Source organism: Salvelinus namaycush, chromosome 34 (genome assembly GCF_016432855.1).
Source record: "Salvelinus namaycush isolate Seneca chromosome 34, SaNama_1.0, whole genome shotgun sequence".
NCBI classification, from domain to species: domain Eukaryota; kingdom Metazoa; phylum Chordata; class Actinopteri; order Salmoniformes; family Salmonidae; genus Salvelinus; species Salvelinus namaycush.
Genome location: NC_052340.1, coordinates 31736547 through 31754775, shown reverse-complemented (window position 1 = coordinate 31754775; position 18229 = coordinate 31736547). Strand labels below are relative to the sequence as shown.

At 43.5% G+C, this 18229-nt stretch overlaps 1 protein-coding gene across 1 annotated transcript; it reads right to left on the bottom strand.

Moving 5' to 3' along the window:
• Positions 1-1060: 1060 nt before the first annotated feature.
• LOC120028582 (major histocompatibility complex class I-related gene protein-like) lies at positions 1061-4076 on the bottom strand. The gene is made up of 6 exons (XM_038973781.1): positions 3960-4076; positions 3496-3753; positions 3014-3286; positions 1667-1951; positions 1459-1566; positions 1061-1338 (listed from the first exon to the last, which is right to left on the bottom strand). The coding sequence occupies exons 1-6, from the start codon at positions 4003-4005 to the stop codon at positions 1322-1324; spliced, it is 987 nt and encodes a 328-aa protein (XP_038829709.1). The 5' UTR covers positions 4006-4076; the 3' UTR covers positions 1061-1321.
• Between the last annotated feature and the right edge of the window lie 14153 nt (positions 4077-18229).

Genomic DNA, 18229 nt, shown 5'->3' with positions numbered 1-18229 from the left:
GGGGTCAGGGTTAGGGGTCAGGGCCAAGCCCCTGTGCCGAAAGTGTGTTACAGGCTAAACTCCTTTCTTCAGTTTATTTAATGTACACATACTAATCACCTTGCCCATCCCTCTATATGTCATCATTTCCTGTGTAGTATCCCTGATATCACATCCTGTCCCCTTCTCCCCCAGGATCCTGACATGTCTCCCCCATCTTGTTCCACCATGCGAGTAGAGCACACCTGCCCAGGCCAGATGGACTGTCTCTCTGGCTGTCTCTCGAGCCTGGCTTCCCTCCAGCTCTCCGGGGTCAGGGCATTCTCACCCTGCTCCGCAGCCCCACAGACCCCCCCAGGGGACAGCCTAGAGGAGAACCAGCCCACCCCCAACCACAACCAGAGAGACAGGGAGCAGACAAGCCTAGCACAGGGGGAGAATGGCCATGCTGAACTGAGACCCAGGCTGGTACAAGGTAACCCTCCTCTGAATGTGGCCCAATGGACAGGTGGATTGCCCTGTGGGTGAGGTACACCTCCCCCTGCTGCGAGACAGGGCTGGCAATGTGAGGCGCTGCCATCTGACATCCAGCCAGCAGAGGGGTATGTGGGAGAGGAGTGGAGTGTTAAACAGGGCTGTAGAGAAGCCACTGCAAAGTTACTTCCTGTTTCCATTGTTGTTGAGTTTGATTTGGACTGTAGGTTGATGTGGGAATATTTCTCTATGTCAAATAAGCTTAAAGATAATCTGTAACCAAAAGGCTTCTGTTTTTATGGGCCACTTGAAGAATACTTTAGACTTCAATTCCTCACTTGAAAACACACTGTAACTGGAAACCCGACACTGGAAAGCAGACAATGATTAATTAAGTTGTATTTTTTTTTACTTGTATTTAAATAAATGCTGTGTTTTTTTAACTAGAATTTTCCATGAATGTAGTTCCTCCAGTACGAACCATGTAAAAATCAAATCACAATGTATTTAAAGTGCATTTAACAGTCCCAACACACTTCACAGAAAGAAAAGACAGTTGAAATTGAACTCCTCCTCCATGGAGTTTCTTCCTGATGTTAACCACTCCTTCAATGATATACTCAAACGTTTATTTGTTGTTTAGATTACATCTTGCAACTCGTAAAATAACAACAGGACAAAGATATTTTTTTGGTAACAACATCAACCACAACAAAAGCAGCAATTTTAACATTTTGTAAATTACTTTAAGGTTGTATAGAGAGCATCAACAACAAAAGCAGCAAGTCTAACATTTTGTAAATTACTTTAGGGTTGTATAGAGCATCAAATGCATACAGACTTTTCTCATTCATCGTTGGTCATCCTCTTACTCTGGGTTTTGTGCTGAATCAACAGGAAAGGGAAACATCTTTAAAATGTGTCTGAGGGGTCATTAAGCTCTTGTTTACTTTACTCTGATTAGAAATAACACCTAGTGCAGCAAGAGTTAAGATGTACTCTTACCTACTGCTCTCCTCCATAGTAAATATGTGAATAGGACAGTGAGTATCAAGACTACAGATACAATGATGACTGTAGCCATGAGCACATTGGGCAGGTTCTTCTTTGGAGCTGGAAAAAGAATATCATACATATGAACATATTACATGCTGTAGTACATCTCCAGCTGATTCAATTGTAAATTATATTGGGAAATGTACCGGTACCTTACCCCAGGTTACTGTGATGTTCTCAGCCTTACTGCTGTGGAGCACCAGGCAGCTGTAGCTCTGGGTGTCCTGGGCTTCCTGTGGGACAGTCAGGCTCTTCCTCAGCTGGTACGAACCGTCTCCGTTGGGCAGCACCTCCCCACTGCTCACCCCGTCTACCATGGGAAGCCCCTCTGCCCCCAGCCATTCCACCTGCACCGCCCGAGGGTAGAACCCTGTCACATGACATGTGACCTCCACCTCGGAGTTGCCATGAGGCGATCTCTCAAACAGACTCACCGCAGGGACTTAAGAGGAACATTTTTGATGAACACATTTGGTCTTCCTTTCCAATGCAAGGGACATCTTGACATTACAGACATGTGCTGTTTGTTTACTAGACTAGAGGAATTCTGTCTGCAAAATGTCACATCTCGAAGAACATATACAGTGCCTTCGGAAAGTTTTCAGACCCCTTGACTTTTTGCACATTTTGTTATGTTACAACCTTATTCTAAAATGTATTCAAAAATGTTTTCCCCTCATCAAACCTACGCACAATACCCCATAATGACAAAGCAAAAGCAGGTTTTTAGAATTTTTTGCTAATTAAAAAAACAACAAAAAAACTGATATAACATTTACATAAGTATTCCGACCCTTTACTCAGTAATTTGTTGAAGCACCTTTGGCAGCAATTACAGCCTCGAGTCTTCTTGGGTATGACGCTACAAGCTTGGTATGACGCTACAAGCTTGGCACACCTGTATTTGGGGAGTTTCTACCATACCTTCTCTGCAGATCTTCTCAAGCTCTGTCAGGTTGGATGGGGACTGTTGCTGCACAGCTATTTTCAGGTCTCTCCAGAGATCTGGGTTCTGGCTGGGTCACTCAAGAACATTGAAAGACTTCAATGAAGCCACTCCTGCATTGTCTTGGCTGTGTGCTTAGGGTTGTTGTCCTGTTGGAAGATGAACCTTTGCCCCAGTCTGAGAACCTGCTACAGAGCGCTCAATTTTGAGTCTCATAGCAAAGGGTCTGAATACTTATATAAATAAGTTATTTCTGTTTTATTTTTTAAAATAAAAAAGCAATTTCTTAAAACCTGTTTTCGCATTGTCATTGTGGGGTATTGTGTGTAGATTGCTGAGGATTTATTTTTTATTCATCCATTTTAGTATAAGGCTGTAACGTAAACAAAGTGTGGAAAAAGTCAAGGGGTCTGAATACTTTCCGAAGGCACTGTATAGCTTGTGTTCTGGGTCAATGATTTTGTTTCATCGAAAGGAGAACATAGGTATGGTAAGTGCAGCACCTTGTTGAGGTTTTACAAAATGTACCGGTTAATAAAGTATCTGGTGTGTTGTTACCTTTGGGTTCTCGAAATGTAACGCTAAACTGTAACAGTTTCTTCAGCCAACGGATGCATCCAGATTCGTAATGAATGACCAGCCTAACAAGATCTTCTAAATCTGTTTCCCTTTTTCTTTTGTAAAATACAGCATGGGAAACTGCAGCTGTCCATGTTCTGGTCGATACATCGAAGCTGACAAAGTCCTTGCCGTCATATGCATGGCTCATAAAGGCCTCAGTGGTTCCGTCTGACTTCCATCCACAGCGTCCATGAGCTTGGTAAAAGTGATCTGTATGACACATAAAAGGACCATAATAAATCCGCACCATTTACTTCAAATATAGACTACTGGTTAAAAGTATCAGCTCACAAAGGTAGGCTAATGGCTGCAACTAAGAAAATATGTTTTTGTGGTTATTGAACCTCTGTATAGCCATGCAATTCTCCTTTAGGCCTTCAGCTCTGTTGCACAGTCTCGGCACACATATTTTGTCTTACCATGTGAATGATTGTAATGTTCACTTGTTACTCTCACAGCCGTATCCATTACATATCGATTAAATTTCAGATTTCGATGAACCTCCTGCCAGAATTCAATTCCCTCAGGGTGGTTCAACCATTCTGGCACTACGGCCTCTTGTTCAGCACTGCTGTTGTAGTAATAGACAATGACATCATCTATCATTACCAACTGGATATTTTTCGGATACAAGGTCCCTTGGGTTGCGATGCAATGGCGATGAAGAGAATGAGGGGCTGGAAGACAACACTTCAAGTTATCGTTTCTGTAGCCTATTTCAATAGACAACGTGAAGACAATATTGTGTAGCGGTTGTGTTTGCTGGGTTTAGCCTATTGAAGCCTTTAAAAAATGTATACAAAGGAAAACTGCATTCAGTTTGTTATACTATGATACAACTTGGTGAGACAAGCCAAAAACACAACTCAAATAATGAACTCACCTACGATGGAAAACTGCATGAATGAAATTAAAATTGTTGTTATCATATTTGCAATAACATGTTCTCGTTGGTGTATTCATGAACACGGAAGTGAAAGTGAAATAACGTGTTCTTCTTCTTCTGTGGATTTTATTTGGCGGTTGGCAACCAACTTTAAGGTGTATTACCGCCACCAACTGGACTGGAGTGTGGACCAGAGACAGGGGAAGGTCTAAATCCTACCCAATAATCTCTTCTCCCTAAGGAAACGATATACATAATTAAATATTACATCTCCTGAAAATTTCCCCAAAAGTTCACTTAATCCTGGCTCTTCAACCCCATTACTCCTCAAATCTAACAACAATTGCTCCCTTTCTCTCACATATTTCTGGCACTGAAATACAACATGTTCCACTGTCTCCATCTGCTCCTGACAATGATCACACCTCCCAGTCGGATGTTTCCCCACCACTTTCAATGTACTATTAAGCCTTGTGTGTCCCAGTCTCAGTCTTGTGACTACACTTTCCTCCCTTCTCTCTCGGCCTGAGGACCTCCCTGCCCCCACCTTTTCTTGGATCTTATGCAGGTGTCTTCCCTTACTCTCCCTGTTCCACAACTCTTGCCACTTATTTTTACCCACTGCTCTTATTAACCCCTTGGCTTCTGCTCCTGCCTGGAAATAATATCCACTTCCTCGTTCCCCTCTACTCCCACATGAGCTGGTACCCAGAGGAACATCACAAATACCCCCATATCTTTCACCCTATACAAACACTGCTAAACCTCATACAATACATCCTGTCTGCTCTGAGACACACATGAATTTAAGCTCATCAGTGCTGTACAGGAGTCAGAGCAGATGACTACCCTGTCTGGCCTTACCACCTCCACCTACTCTGCAGCCAATAGTATGGCCAACAACTCCATTGTGTAAACAGATAAATGATCCATTGCTCTTTTTGTCACTGCCACCTTAAACTCAGGAACACTAAAAGCTGCTCCTCTCCTCCCTGGTTTAGGGTCCTTAGATCCATCTGTTGATATAGTCAAGAAAGCATAGTATTGTGTTTTTAAACGTTCACTTACAACTGAATCTACTCCTTCCTCAACAGCTCTTACCCTCTCAAGCAACCATAGATCTATCCCTGGCTGAGGGAGAAACCAAGATGGGATGGCAGGAAGAACCACAGAGGGGCTAAACTCCCTCCCAAACAACCCCATCTCTCTCGCCATGCAATTGCCTATCCACCCAAAGCTTGTATTCAGATTTTGTTCATGTTCCCAGCACTCAAGGAGTACCTTTTTTGTAGGATGTGTAATCTTATGTGCTTGTAGATTTACCCAATATGTCATGGCTAGCTGTTGTCTTCTTAACTTCTTAACGGCATCTCTCCCAACTCTACCTGCATTGCTGCCACCGGAGAGGTCCTAAGTGTACCACAACATATTCTTAGGGCTTGGGCCTGGATAACATCCAGCTTTTTTAAAGATGTCTGAGCGGCTGATCCATATGCTATACTTCCATAATCCATTGCTGACCTTAACAGCGCAATATATAGCATTTTCACCGCCATTCTATCTGCCCCCTCCCCCCCCCACTCCATTCCTGACAGGCAACGCATCACATTCAATATTTTCTTTCTGTTGACAACTACTCTCTTAATATGCTTCACCCATGTCATTTGAGTGTCAAACCAGAACCCCAGGAATCTAAACACTCCCACACTCTCCAGATTCCTTCCATACAACTTCAAGTGTATTTCCTTCCCAACCTTCCTTCTAGAAAAAAACAGTCTGTGTTTCCTCAACTGAAAACTTGAAGCTCCACCTGAGGGACCACCGCTCTACTTCACGAATCACTTCTTGAACTCTTCTGGCTGTCTGGGTAATATTTCTCCCTCTCTTCCACAGAGCCCCATCATCCGCAAAACAATGACCTCCCAATATCAGCTGTCACTTGAGAGAATACATTGTCAATCATAATGGAGAACAACAAAGGACCAATGACACTTCCCTGGGGGGTACCATTATCCACATCATAGCTTTCTGATATAGAGTTCCCCACCCTCACTTGTATTGATTGCTCAAAAAGAAAATCCTTTATCCAGTTAAACACCCTTCCTCCAACTCTCATGTTAGCCAGCTTTATAAGTAGGCCTTCCTTCCACATCATATCATAAGCCTTCTCTACATCAAAGAAAAACGGCTACCACCACCTCCTTATTTGCCTGTGTCTTCCGTATGACTGACTCAAGGCACAGTGCAGGATCCATCGTTCCTCTGCCTTTCCTGAACCCACTTTGATCTGGTGACATTAGTCCTCTACTCTCCAGGAAGTAAGTCAGCCTTTCCGTTATCATCCTTTCCATAAGTTTACATACATGAGATGTTAACGCTATCGGCCTATAGCTTGAAGGACTGGTAGGGTCTTTCCCTGGTTACCATATTGGCACCACTGCCGCCTGCTTCCAACTTCCAGGTAGTTTCTCTTCCTGCCACACCTTATTATAAAGGCCCAATACTTTCCAAATTGCAGTGTCACTGAGAGGAGCCATCATGATGTATGTGTTGACAAGTTTGTGTCAGTGGCTATGGGAGGGGAGCGGAGTGTCAAAAAAGGCTGGAGCATAGAATTAGTTAGAGGACTCATCTTGGTATCATCTTTGTGTTTGAAAAATAGATAAAGCTAATATTGATGATTTACTGCCACTTGCAGGGATGGAGTCCTGAACCAAATCTTGTGTAATTTGTTTATTGTGGCCACAAGATGGAGGTGATATAGCAGAAGCATCCATGCAAATCAAATCAAATGTTATTGGTCACATACACATGGTTAGCAGATGTTAATGTGAGTGTAGCGAAATGCTTGTGCTTATAGTTCCGACTATGCAGTAAAATCTAACAAGTAATCTAACAAATTCACAACAACTACCTTATACAGACAAAGATAAAGGGAAATAATACATAACAAAAACAAATAACTGCATAGTTTTCTAAGGACCTGAAGCGAGGCAACCATCTCTGTTGGCGCCATCATGGAGGACACAGCATCTGCCCCGAGAGGTATGGGGAGATGAACACACACAGCTAAATTAATATAGCTGCAAGCAGCAATGCCGGGGTTCAGCTTTTGGCCCACTGTGCCACTATCAGGACTAATTAGACACATTGCCCCATGCAATGAGAAACTACACAAATTAAAACATTACATTTTATTTGTCACATGCTTTGTAAACAACAGGTGTAGACTTACAGTGAAATGCTTACTTACTGTACTGTTTACCACACTGCCAAATATCAGAAGTCAAAATCAAACTGGTAGAAGCCCTCAATGGCAATGCAAAAAACTGGTTATATCCATAATGAGCCCTCTAACTAACTCTATGGGCTGGAGAGACTAGGCTGCCAAGCTACATCCGGTTTTTGTTATTGCAGAGTTTGATTTGAACTGTTCCACTGTAGGTCAGTGTGAGGGGTGTACGGACACAACTTAAGTTCGGGGGTCTGAACCTCGCTCTGTGCAACAGGGTCCTGGACTTCCTGACGGCCGCTCCCAGGTGGCGAAGGTAGGAAACAACACCTCCACTTCGCTGATCTTCAACACAGGGGCCACACAAAGGTGCATGCTCAGCCACCTCCTGTACTCCCTGTTCACCCATGACCGCGTGGCCACGCATGCCTCCAACTCAATTATCAAGTTTGCAAACTATACAACAGTAGTAGGCCTGATTACCAACAATGACGAGAAAGCCTACAGGGAGGAGGGGAGGGCCCTGGCGGAGTGGTGCCAGGAAAATAACCTCTCCCTCAACGTCAACAAAATGAAGGAGCTGATCGTGGACTTCAGGAAACAGTAGAGGGAGCACGCCCCTATCCACATCGACAGGACCAGTGGAGAAGGTGAAAAACTTTAAGTTCCTCTGCGTACACATCACTGGCAATCTGAAATGGTCCACCCACACAGACATTGTGGTGAAGAAGGCGCAACAGCGCCTCTTCAACCCCAGGAGGCAGAAGAAATTTGGCTAAGACCCTCACAAACTTTTACAGATGCACAATTGAGAGCATCCTGTTGGGCTGTATCACTGCCTGGCATGGCAACTGCACCGCCTGCAACCGCAAGGCTCTCCAGAGGGTGGTGAGGTCTGCCCAATGCATCACCGGGGGCAAACTGCCTGCCCTCCAGGACACCTACAGCACCCGATGTCACAGGAAGGCCAAAAAGATCATCAAAGACATCAACCACCCAAGCCACAGCCTGTTCACCCAGCTACCATCCAGAAGGTGAGGTCAGTACAGGTGTATCAAAGCTGGGACAGAGAGACTGAAAAACATCTATCTCAAGGCCATCAGACTGTTAAATAGCCATCACTACCCGGCTACCACCTGGTTACTTAACCCTGCACCTTAGAGGCTGCAGCACTGTATACATAGACATGGAATCACTGGTCACTTTAATAATGGAACACTAGTCACTTGAATAATGTTTACATACGGCTTTACTCATTTCATATGTATATACTGTATTCTATTCTACTGTATTTTAGTCAATGCCACTCTGACATTGCTCGTCCTAATATTTATATATTTCTTAGTTCCATTCTTTTAGATTTGTGTGTATTGTTGTGAATTGTTAGACATTACTGCACTGTTGGAGCTAGGAACACAAGCATTTTGCTACACTCGCAATAACATCTGCTAAATATGTGTATGTGGCCAATAACATTTGATTTGGTACCAGTAAAAGACATCAAACTCAAGCAACCACTGGAAATGGAACCACTGGAAACCACTCAACCTAGCACTGGACATGCCTTTTACAAGACACACAAGACAGACGATTGTGGCCACGTGCAGGTTAAAAGAGATGGGAAACTCCATTGGAATCGTATTAATGCCCATTGTGTACGACGCCCATGATAAATCAATGGGCCGCGCGGTGCATTTTGGGCGATTCTGGGATAAGGAGAGTTCTCCTTCAAGGGGTGAATGGGATTTAATTAGACTCAAGCTCAAAAACCCAACATTAGCATGAATTTCATCAACAAGAAGTACAACATTACAAATCTTTTCTGATATGTGAAATAATTATGTAAAGTTTGGGAATCGTTACATTAAGTACTTTAGAGGATTCTCGCCTCATACAATGACGTTGAGCAGGGATTGCGTGAAGATTAGCTTAGCAACTGCTTGACGCAGCATGACAACGTGAGCGTGATTAGTCGACAGTCTGCTGGGTTGGGCATTATACGGTCCTCTATTCATTGCCCAATGGGATTCCTAAATAAAACTTAAAAAACTCCTTTCTCTATCTCTGGAGCAGCCCAAGCTGAGCCATTGCTATGGATACACAGACTCAAAGCCATCATGAACAGAGTGTGAGCAGAGTGTATGCAGAGCTAGCTGAGGGACAGACAGAGAGTAGCAGCTAATAGATTTACTTATGGAGGAAGTTATTTCTGATTTCGGGTAGGCCCTGAACGTGCCTGCATGGGTAGGGCTCGGGCTTAAAATTCATGCCCATGCAGGGCATTAGGCCTGGCTCGCAGTCGGCATTCCAATTCATCCCAAAGGTGTTCGATGGGGTTGAGGTCAGGGCCCTGCAGTTCTTCCACACCGATGTCGACAAACCATTTCTGTATAGACCTCGCTTTGTGCTGAAGCAGGAAAGGGCCTTCCCCAAACTGTTGCGACAAATTTGGAAACACAGAATTGTATAGAATGTCAGTCTATTCTGTAGCATTCCAGTGAAGATAAATCTTAAACTTATCCTCTGCTGGAGAGGATAAGTTAAGACTCATCTTCACTGCAACTAAGGGGCCAGCCCCACACCATTATTCCTTCTCCACCAAACTGTACAGTTGGCACTATGCATTGGGGCAGGTAAAGTTCTACTGCCATCCGCCAAACCCAGATTCATCCTTCATACTGCCACATGGTGAAGCGTGATTCATCACTCCAGAGAACACGTTTCCACTGCTCCAGAGTCCAATGGCCTGCAAAACACCAGTCTCAACGTCAACAGTGAAGAGGCGATTCTGGGATGCTGGCCTTCTAGGCAGAGTTGCAAAGAAAAAGCCGTATCTCAGACTGGCCAATAAAAAAAAAAGATTAAGATGGGCAAAAGAACACAGAGGAACTCTGCCTAAAAGGTCTGCATCCTGGAGTCGCCTCTCCACTGTTGAAGCTGGCGTTTGCGGGTACTATTTAATGAAACTGCCAGTTCAGGACTTGTGAGGCATCTGTTTCTCAAACTAGACACTCAAATGTACTTGACATCTTGCTCAGATGTGCACCGGGGCCTCCCACTCCTCTTTCTATTCTAGTTAGAGCCTGTTTGTGCTGTTCTGTGAAGGGAGTAGTACACAGCATTGTACGAGATCTTCCGTTTCTTGGCACTTTCTCATATGGAATAGCCTTAATTTCTCAGAACAAAAATAGACTGACGAGTTTCAGAAGGAAGTTATTTGTTTCTGGCCATTTTGAGCCTGTAATCAAACCCACAAATGCTGATGCTCTAGATCACAGGTGTCAAACTCATTCCACGGGGGCCGAGTGTCTGCGGGTTTTCGCTCCTCCCTTGTACTTGATTGATGAATTAACATCACTAATTAGTTAGGAACTCCCCACACCTGGTTGTCTAGGGCTTTATTGAAAGGAAAAACCAAAAACCTGCAGACACTAGGCCCTCCGTGGAATGAGTTTGACACCCCTGCTCTAGATACTCAACTAGTCTTAAGGCCAGTTGTATTGCTTCTTAAAATCAGCACAACAGTTTTCAGCTGTGCTAACATAATTGCAAAAGGGTTTTCCAATGATCAATTAGCCTTTTAAAATTATAAACTTGGATTAGCTAACTGTGGCAGACCAGGGGGTTTGGTCAAGACGTTTACCCAGATCAGACACGGACAGAGAAGGATTAGCTCAGTTTCAAGGGTGTTTATTTAAATTGTTGAAAAAATAAAGGTCTCCCCCATGAGAGCCTCTCCGGGATACCTTCTTCTGGGCTCCGGGTCTTGCTGTATCCTGTTTGGCACACAAACTCAAATTCCCTCGTTTCCGCACAGGCACCGTCTCCAACTACATGGAAGTCACCTTACTTCCCCCCAGTCCCCCCCCTGTGTGCTGCCCTTCTGGCAGCTTCATGGGCCTTGCACAGCTGGTGAGCAAGCGGCCCTTGATTACTCACCAGCTCCCAATCAGCCCCAATTAGTCATGGCTGGGTTGCCCGTCGAGACCTGGCACGTCCAGCAGATAGAGCCATCGCCTCGTGATGAACACTCCATCTGCTACCAGGCCTCGACGAGTCTCCCCCTGGTGGCTGACCTGCTGTACGCCACATAACACAATGTGCCATTGGAACACAGGAGTGATGGTTGCTGATAATGGGCCTCTGTGTGCCTTTGTACTGTAGATATTCCATTAAAAATCAGCCATTTCCAGCAACAATATTAATTGACAACATTAACAATGTCTACACTGTATTTCTGATCAATTTGATGTTATGGACAAAAAATGTGCTTTGACCCCAAACTTTTGAACGGTAGTGTAAACTCAACAAAAAAAAGACTTCCCTTTTTCAGGACCATGTCTTTCAAAGGTAATTCATAAAAATCCAAATAACTTCACAGATCTTCATTGTAAAGGGTTTAAACACTGCTTCCCATGCTTGTTCAATGAATCATAAACAATTCATGAACATGCACCTGTGGAACGGTCGTTAAGACACTAACAGCTTACAGATGGTAGGCAATTAAGGTCACAGTTATGAAAACTTAGGACACTAAAGAGGCCTTTCTACCGACTCTGAAAAACACTAAAAGAAAGATGCCCAGGGTCCCTGCTCATCTGCATGAACGTGCCTTAGGCATGCTGCAAAGAGGGATGAGGACTGCAGGCTTGTAGGCCTGTAGGCAGGTCCTCACCAGACATCACCGGCAACAACGTCGCCTATGGGCACAAACCCACTGTCGCTGGACCAGACAGGACTGGCAAAAAGTGCTCTTCACTGACAAGTCGAGGTTTTGTCTCATCAGGAGTGATTGTCTTATTCACGTTTATCGTCAAAGGAATGAGTGTTACACCGAGGCCTGTACTCTGGAGCTGGATCGATTTGGAGGTGGAGGGTCCGTCATGGTCTGGGGCGGTGTGTCACAGCGTCCTTGGACTGAGTTTGTTGTCATTGCAGGCAATTTCAACGCTGTGCATTACAGGGAAGACATCCTCCTCCCTCCTGTGGTACCCTTCCTGCAGGTTCATCCTGACATGACCCTCCAGCATGACAATGCCAACAGCCATACTGCTCGTTCTGTGCATGATTTCCTGCAAGACAGGAATGACATGGTCAGCGAGGAGCCCGGATCTCAATCCCATTGAGCATGTCTGGGATCTGTTGGATCGGAGGGTGAGGGCTAGGGCCATTCCTCCCCCCCAGAAATGTCCGGGAAATTGCAGGTGCCTTGGTGGAAGAGTGAGGTAACATCTCACAGCAAGAACTGGCAAATCTGGTGCAGTCCATAAGGAGGAGATGCACTGCAGTACTTAATGCAGCTGTGGCCACACCAGATACTGACTGTTACTTTTCCACCCCCTTTGTTCTTGTTCAGGGACACATTATTCCATTTCTGTGGAACTTGTTGAGTTTATGTCTCAGTTGTTGAATCTTGTTATGTTCATACAAATATTTACACATGTTAAGTTTGCTGAAAATAAACACAGTTGACAGTGAGAGGATGTTAATTTTTTGCTGAGTTTATACACATAAATATAAATTAATTTATATATATACAGTGGCAAGAAAAATTATGTGAACCCTTTGTAGTTACCTGCTTTTCTGCATAAATTGGTCATACAATTTGATCTGATCTTCATCTAAGTCACAACAATAGACAAACAGTCTGCTTAAACTAATAACACACAAACAATTATACATTTTCATGTCTTTATTGAACACACCTTGTAAACATTCACAGTGTAGGGTAGTAAAAATATGCAAACCCTGGCATTTAATAACTGGTTGACCCTCCTTTGGCAGCACTAAACTCAACCAAATGTTGTCTGTAGTTGCGGATCAGACCTTCACAACGGCCAGGAGGTATTTTAGACCATTCATCTTTACAAAACTGTTTCAGTTCAACAATATTCTTAGGATGTCTGGTGTGAACCGCTCTCTAGGTCATGCCGCAGCATTTTAAATCGGGTTGAGGTCAGGACTCTGACTGGGCCACTCCAGAAGGTGTATTTTCTTCTGTTGTTGATTTACTTCTGTGTTTTGTATCGTTGTCCTGTTGCATCACCCAACTTCTGTTGAGCTTCAATTGGCAGACAGATAGCCTTACATTCTCCTGCAAAATGTCTTGATAAACACGGGAATACATTTTTCCGTCATTGATCGCAAGCTGTCCAGGCCCTGAGGCAGCAAAGCAGCCCCAAACCATGATGCTCCCTCCACCATACTTTACAGTTGGGATGAGGTTTTGATGTTGGTGTGCTGTGCTGTGCCTTTTGTTCTCCACACATAGTGTTGTGTGTTCCTTCCTTCCAAACAACTCAACTTTAGTTTCATCTGTCCACAGAATATTTTGACAGAAGCACTTTGGAACATCCAGGTGCTCTTTTGCGAACCTCAGACATGCAGCAATCTTTTTTTTGTACAGCAGTGGCTTCTTCCATGGTGTCCTCCCATGAACACCATTCTTGTTTAGTATTTTACGTATCGTAGACTCGTCAACAAAGATGTTAGCATGTTCCAGAGATTTCTGTCTTTAGCTGACACTCTATGATTCTTCTTAAGAACAAGTTTATCTTCAATTCTATGTAAAACATGTATTTTTCATCAAAGTTTATGATGAGTATTTCTGTTATTTGATGTGGCTCTGCAATTTCTCCGGATATTTTGGAGGCATTTCTGAACATGGTGCCAATGTAAACTGAGGTTTATGGATATAAATATGAACTTTATCGAACAAAACATATATGTATTGTGTAACATGAAGTCCTATGAGTGTCATCTGATGAAGATCATCAAAGGTTAGTGATTAATTTTATCTCTATTTCTGCTTTTTGTGACTCCTGTCTTTGGCTGGAAAAATGGCTGTGTTTTTCTGTGATTTGGTGGTGACCTAACATAGTCGTTTGTGGTGCTTTTGCTGTAAAGCATTTTTGAAATCGGACACTGTGGTGGGATTAACAAGAAGTATATCTTTAAAATGGTGTGAAATACTTGTATGCTTGAGGAATTTTAATTATGAGATATCTGTTGTTTTGAACTTGGCGCCCTGCACTTTCACTGGCTGTTGTCATATCGATCCCGTTAACGGGATTGCAGCCCTAAGAAGTTTTAATGCAACCGCTGTGTCAGATTTCAAAAAAGCTTTACGACAAAAGCACAATATTCAATAATCTGAGAACAGCGTTCAGCCACAAAAGCAAGCCATACAGTTACCCGCCAAATTGTGGAGTCAACAAAAGTCATAAATAGCATTATAAATCTTCACTTACCTTTGCTGATCTTCGTCGGAATGCACTCCCAGGACTCCCACTTCCACAAGACATGTTCGTTTTGTTCGGTAATGTCCATCATTTATGTCCTAGTAGCTACTTTTGTTAGCGCGTTTGGTAAACAAATCCAAAGTCACGAAGCGCGTTCACTAAAAGTAGACGAAATGTCAAAAAGTTCCGTAACAGTCAGTAGAAACATGTCAAACGATTTATTGAATCAATCTTTAGGATGTTTTTAACATAAATCTTCAATAATGTTCCAACCGGAGAATTCCTTTGTCTTCAGAAGTGCGATGGAACAGAGCTCGCTCTCACATGAACGCGCATGGTCAGGTCATGATAGACCTTACTCAATCCCCTCTCATTCGGCCCCACTTCACAGTAGAAGCATCAGACAAGGTTCTAAAGACTGTTGACATCTAGTGGAAGCCGTAGGAAGTGCAAAATGACTCATATCCCACTGTGTATTCGATAGGCGATGAGTTGAAAACCTACAAACCTCAGATTGCCCACTTCCTGGTTGGATTTTTTTCTCAGGTTTTTGCCTGCCATATGAGTTCTGTTATACTCACAGACATCATTCAAACAGTTTTAGAAACTTTAGAGTGGTTTCCATCCAATACTACTAATACTATGCATATATTAGCAACTGAGACTGAGGAGCAGGCAGTTTACTCTGAGCACCTTTCATCCAAGCTACTCAATACTGCCCCTGCAGCCATAAGAAGTTAACAAGAATTTAAGCTTTTAACCGATATAAGACAATTGTATGTACATAAACGTTTAATATCCATAATTTCTATTATTATTTATTTGAATTGCGCCCCCTCCAGTTTCACTGGAAATTGTTCTGCTAGCTGGACGCCTAGCCCTTTAATCTAACTGCACTGTCCGATTTACAGTAGGCTTTACAGCGAAAGCATGCCATGCGATTGTTTGAGGACGGCGTCCCAAATCAAAATATGTTTCTACCGGCACAGGTTTGATAAATTCACAAATAGCGATTAAATATTCACTACTTTTTGAAAATCTTCCTCTGATTTGTCATCCAAAGGGTCCCAGCTACAACATGTAGTGTCATTTTGTAAGATACAATCCTTCTTTATATCCCCAAAAGTCTGTTTAGTTGGCACCATCGATTTGAGTAATCCACTCGTTCAACAGCAGAGAAAGGAATCCAAAAAGCTACCGCTAAACTTTGTTAAAACAAGTCAAAATACATTTCTGTTTAATCCTCAGATACCCTGATATGTAATGAAACAATAATATTTCATACGAAATAAGTATGTTCAATAGGGAAACGTGAGAGTGGTAAAACGTATTATTCTTCCTCGTTTTGGAAGAAACAGGCCTGAAAACTTGAACAAAGAGTACTGACACAGAGTGGAAGCCAGAGGAATTGCATACTGGGAGCTAGATTAAATTTTTTCACTATATGTTCCATTGGAAGAGCATGGGCTCTCAAATGAAATTAATTCTGGTTGGTTTTTCTTTGGATTTTCTCCTACCATATCTATTGTTATAGTCTCCTCCATTATTCTAACATTTCTACAAACTTCAGAGTGTTTTCTATCCAATTTCCTTTCCAATGGTACCAATTATATGCATATTCTGGCTTCAAGGCCTGAGCAACAGGCAGTTTACCTTGGGCACGTCAGTCAGGCGGAAATTGAGAAAAAAGGACCCTAGATCAAACAAGTCAACCTCATTGAGCATTCTGCTCTGTACTCTTGCAGTCATCTTTGCAGGACCCCCACTCATAGGGAGAGTAGCAACAGTGCTGAACTTTCTCCATTTATAGGCAATTTGTCTTACTGCGGACTGATGAACATCAAGGCTTTTAGAGGTACTTTTTAACCCTTTCAAGCTTTTTGCAAGTCAAGCTTTTTTGCAAGTTAGGTCTTCTGAGATCTCTTTTGTTCGAGACATGGTTCACATCAGGCAATGCTTCTTATGATTGGAAAACAAAAATTTTGTGAATGTTTTTTATAGGGTAGTGCAGCTCGAACCAACATCTCCCATCTTGTCTCATTGATTGGACTCCAGGTTAGCTGACCCCTGACTCCAATTAGCTTTTGGAAAAGTCCTTAGCCTAGGGGTTCAAATACTTTTTCCAACCTACACTGAATGTTTAAAATATGTATTCAATATAGACAAGAAGAATACAATAATTTGTGTGTTATTCAAATTAAATCAAATCAAATATTATTAGTCACATGCGCCGAATACAACAGTGAAATGCTTAATTATGAGCCCCTAACCAACAATGCAGTTTCAAAAAAATACAAATAAGAATAAGAGATAAAAGTAACAAGTAATTAAAGAGCAGCAGTGAAATAACAACAGCGAGCCTATATACAGGGGGTACCGGTACAGAGTCAATGTGCAGGGGCACCGGTTATTTGAGGTAGTAGGTACATTTTGGTAGAGGTATTAGATTAACTATGCATAGATGACAACCAAGAGTAGCAGTGGTGCAAAGAAGGGGTGAGAGGGGGCACTGCAAATTGCCTGGGTAGCCATTTGACTAGATATTCAGAAGTCTTATGGCTTGGGGGTAGAAGCTGTTTAGAAGCCTCTTGGACCTAGACTTGGCACTACGGTACCGCTTGCCATGCGGTAGCAGAGAGAACAGTCTATGACTAAGGTGGCTGGAGTCTTTGACAATTTTCAGGGCCTTCCTCTGACACCGCCTGATATAGAGGTCCTGGATGGCTGGAAGCTTGGCCCCAGTGATGTACTGGGCCGTTCGCATGACCCTCTGTAGTGCCTTGCGGTCGGAGGCCGAGCAGTTGCCATAGTGATGCAACCAGTCAGGATGCTCTCGATGGTGCAGCTGTAGAACCTTTTGAGGATCTGAGGACCCATGACAAATCTTTTCAGTCTCCTGAGGGGGAATAGGTTTTGTTGTGCCCTCTTCACGACTATCTTGGTGTGCTTGGACTATATTAGTTTGTTGGTGATGTGGACACCAAGGAACTTGAAGCTCTCAACCTGCTCCACTGCAGCCCCGTCGATGAGAATGGGGGCGTGCTCGGTACTCTTTTTCCTGTAGTCCACAATCATCTCCTTTGTCTTGATCACGTTGAGGGAGAGGTTGTTGTCCTGGCACCACATGGCCAGGTCTCTGACCTCTTCCCTATAGGCTGTCTTGTTGTTGTCGGTGATCAGGCCTACCACTGTTGTCATCGGTAAACTTGATGGTGTTGGAGTCGTGTCTGGCCATGCAGTTATGAGTGAACTGGGAGTACAGGAGGGAACTGAGCACGCACCCCTGAGGGGCCCCTGTGTTGAGGATCAGCGTGGCGGATGTGTTGTTACATACCCTTACCACCTGGGGGCGGCCCGTCAGGAAGTCCAGGATCCAGTTGCACAGGGAAGTGTTTAGTCCCAGGAACCTTAGCTTATTGATGAGCTTTGAGGGCACTATGGTGTTGAACGCTGAGTTGTAGTCAATGAATAGCATTCTCACATAGGTGTTCCTTTTGTCCAGGTGGGAAAGGGCAGTGTGGAGTGCAATAGAGAGCCCAGACGTGAGTGCTACGGGTCAGTAGTCATTTAGGCAGGTTACCTTAGTGTTTTTGGGCACAGGGACTATGGTGGTCTGCTTAACACATGTTGGTATTACAGACTCGGACAGGGAGAGGTTGAACATGTCAGTGAAGACATTGATGAAGCCAATGACTGATGTGGTGTACTCCTCAATGCCATCGGAGGAATCCCGGAACATATTCCAGTCTGTGCTAGCAAAACAGTTCTGTAGCGTAGCGTCTGCTTCCTTTGAC

Coding starts and splice junctions, on each gene's coding strand:
- LOC120028582 (XM_038973781.1), bottom strand. CDS start 4,005: ATGATAACAACAATTTTAATTTCATTCATGCAGTTTTCCATCGTAG. Junction 3,754..3,959: donor CATGCAGTTTTCCATCGTAG/GTGAGTTCATTA, acceptor GTTGTCTTCCAG/CCCCTCATTCTCTTCATCGC. Junction 1,567..1,666: donor GAACATCACAGTAACCTGGG/GTAAGGTACCGG, acceptor TTCTTTTTCCAG/CTCCAAAGAAGAACCTGCCC.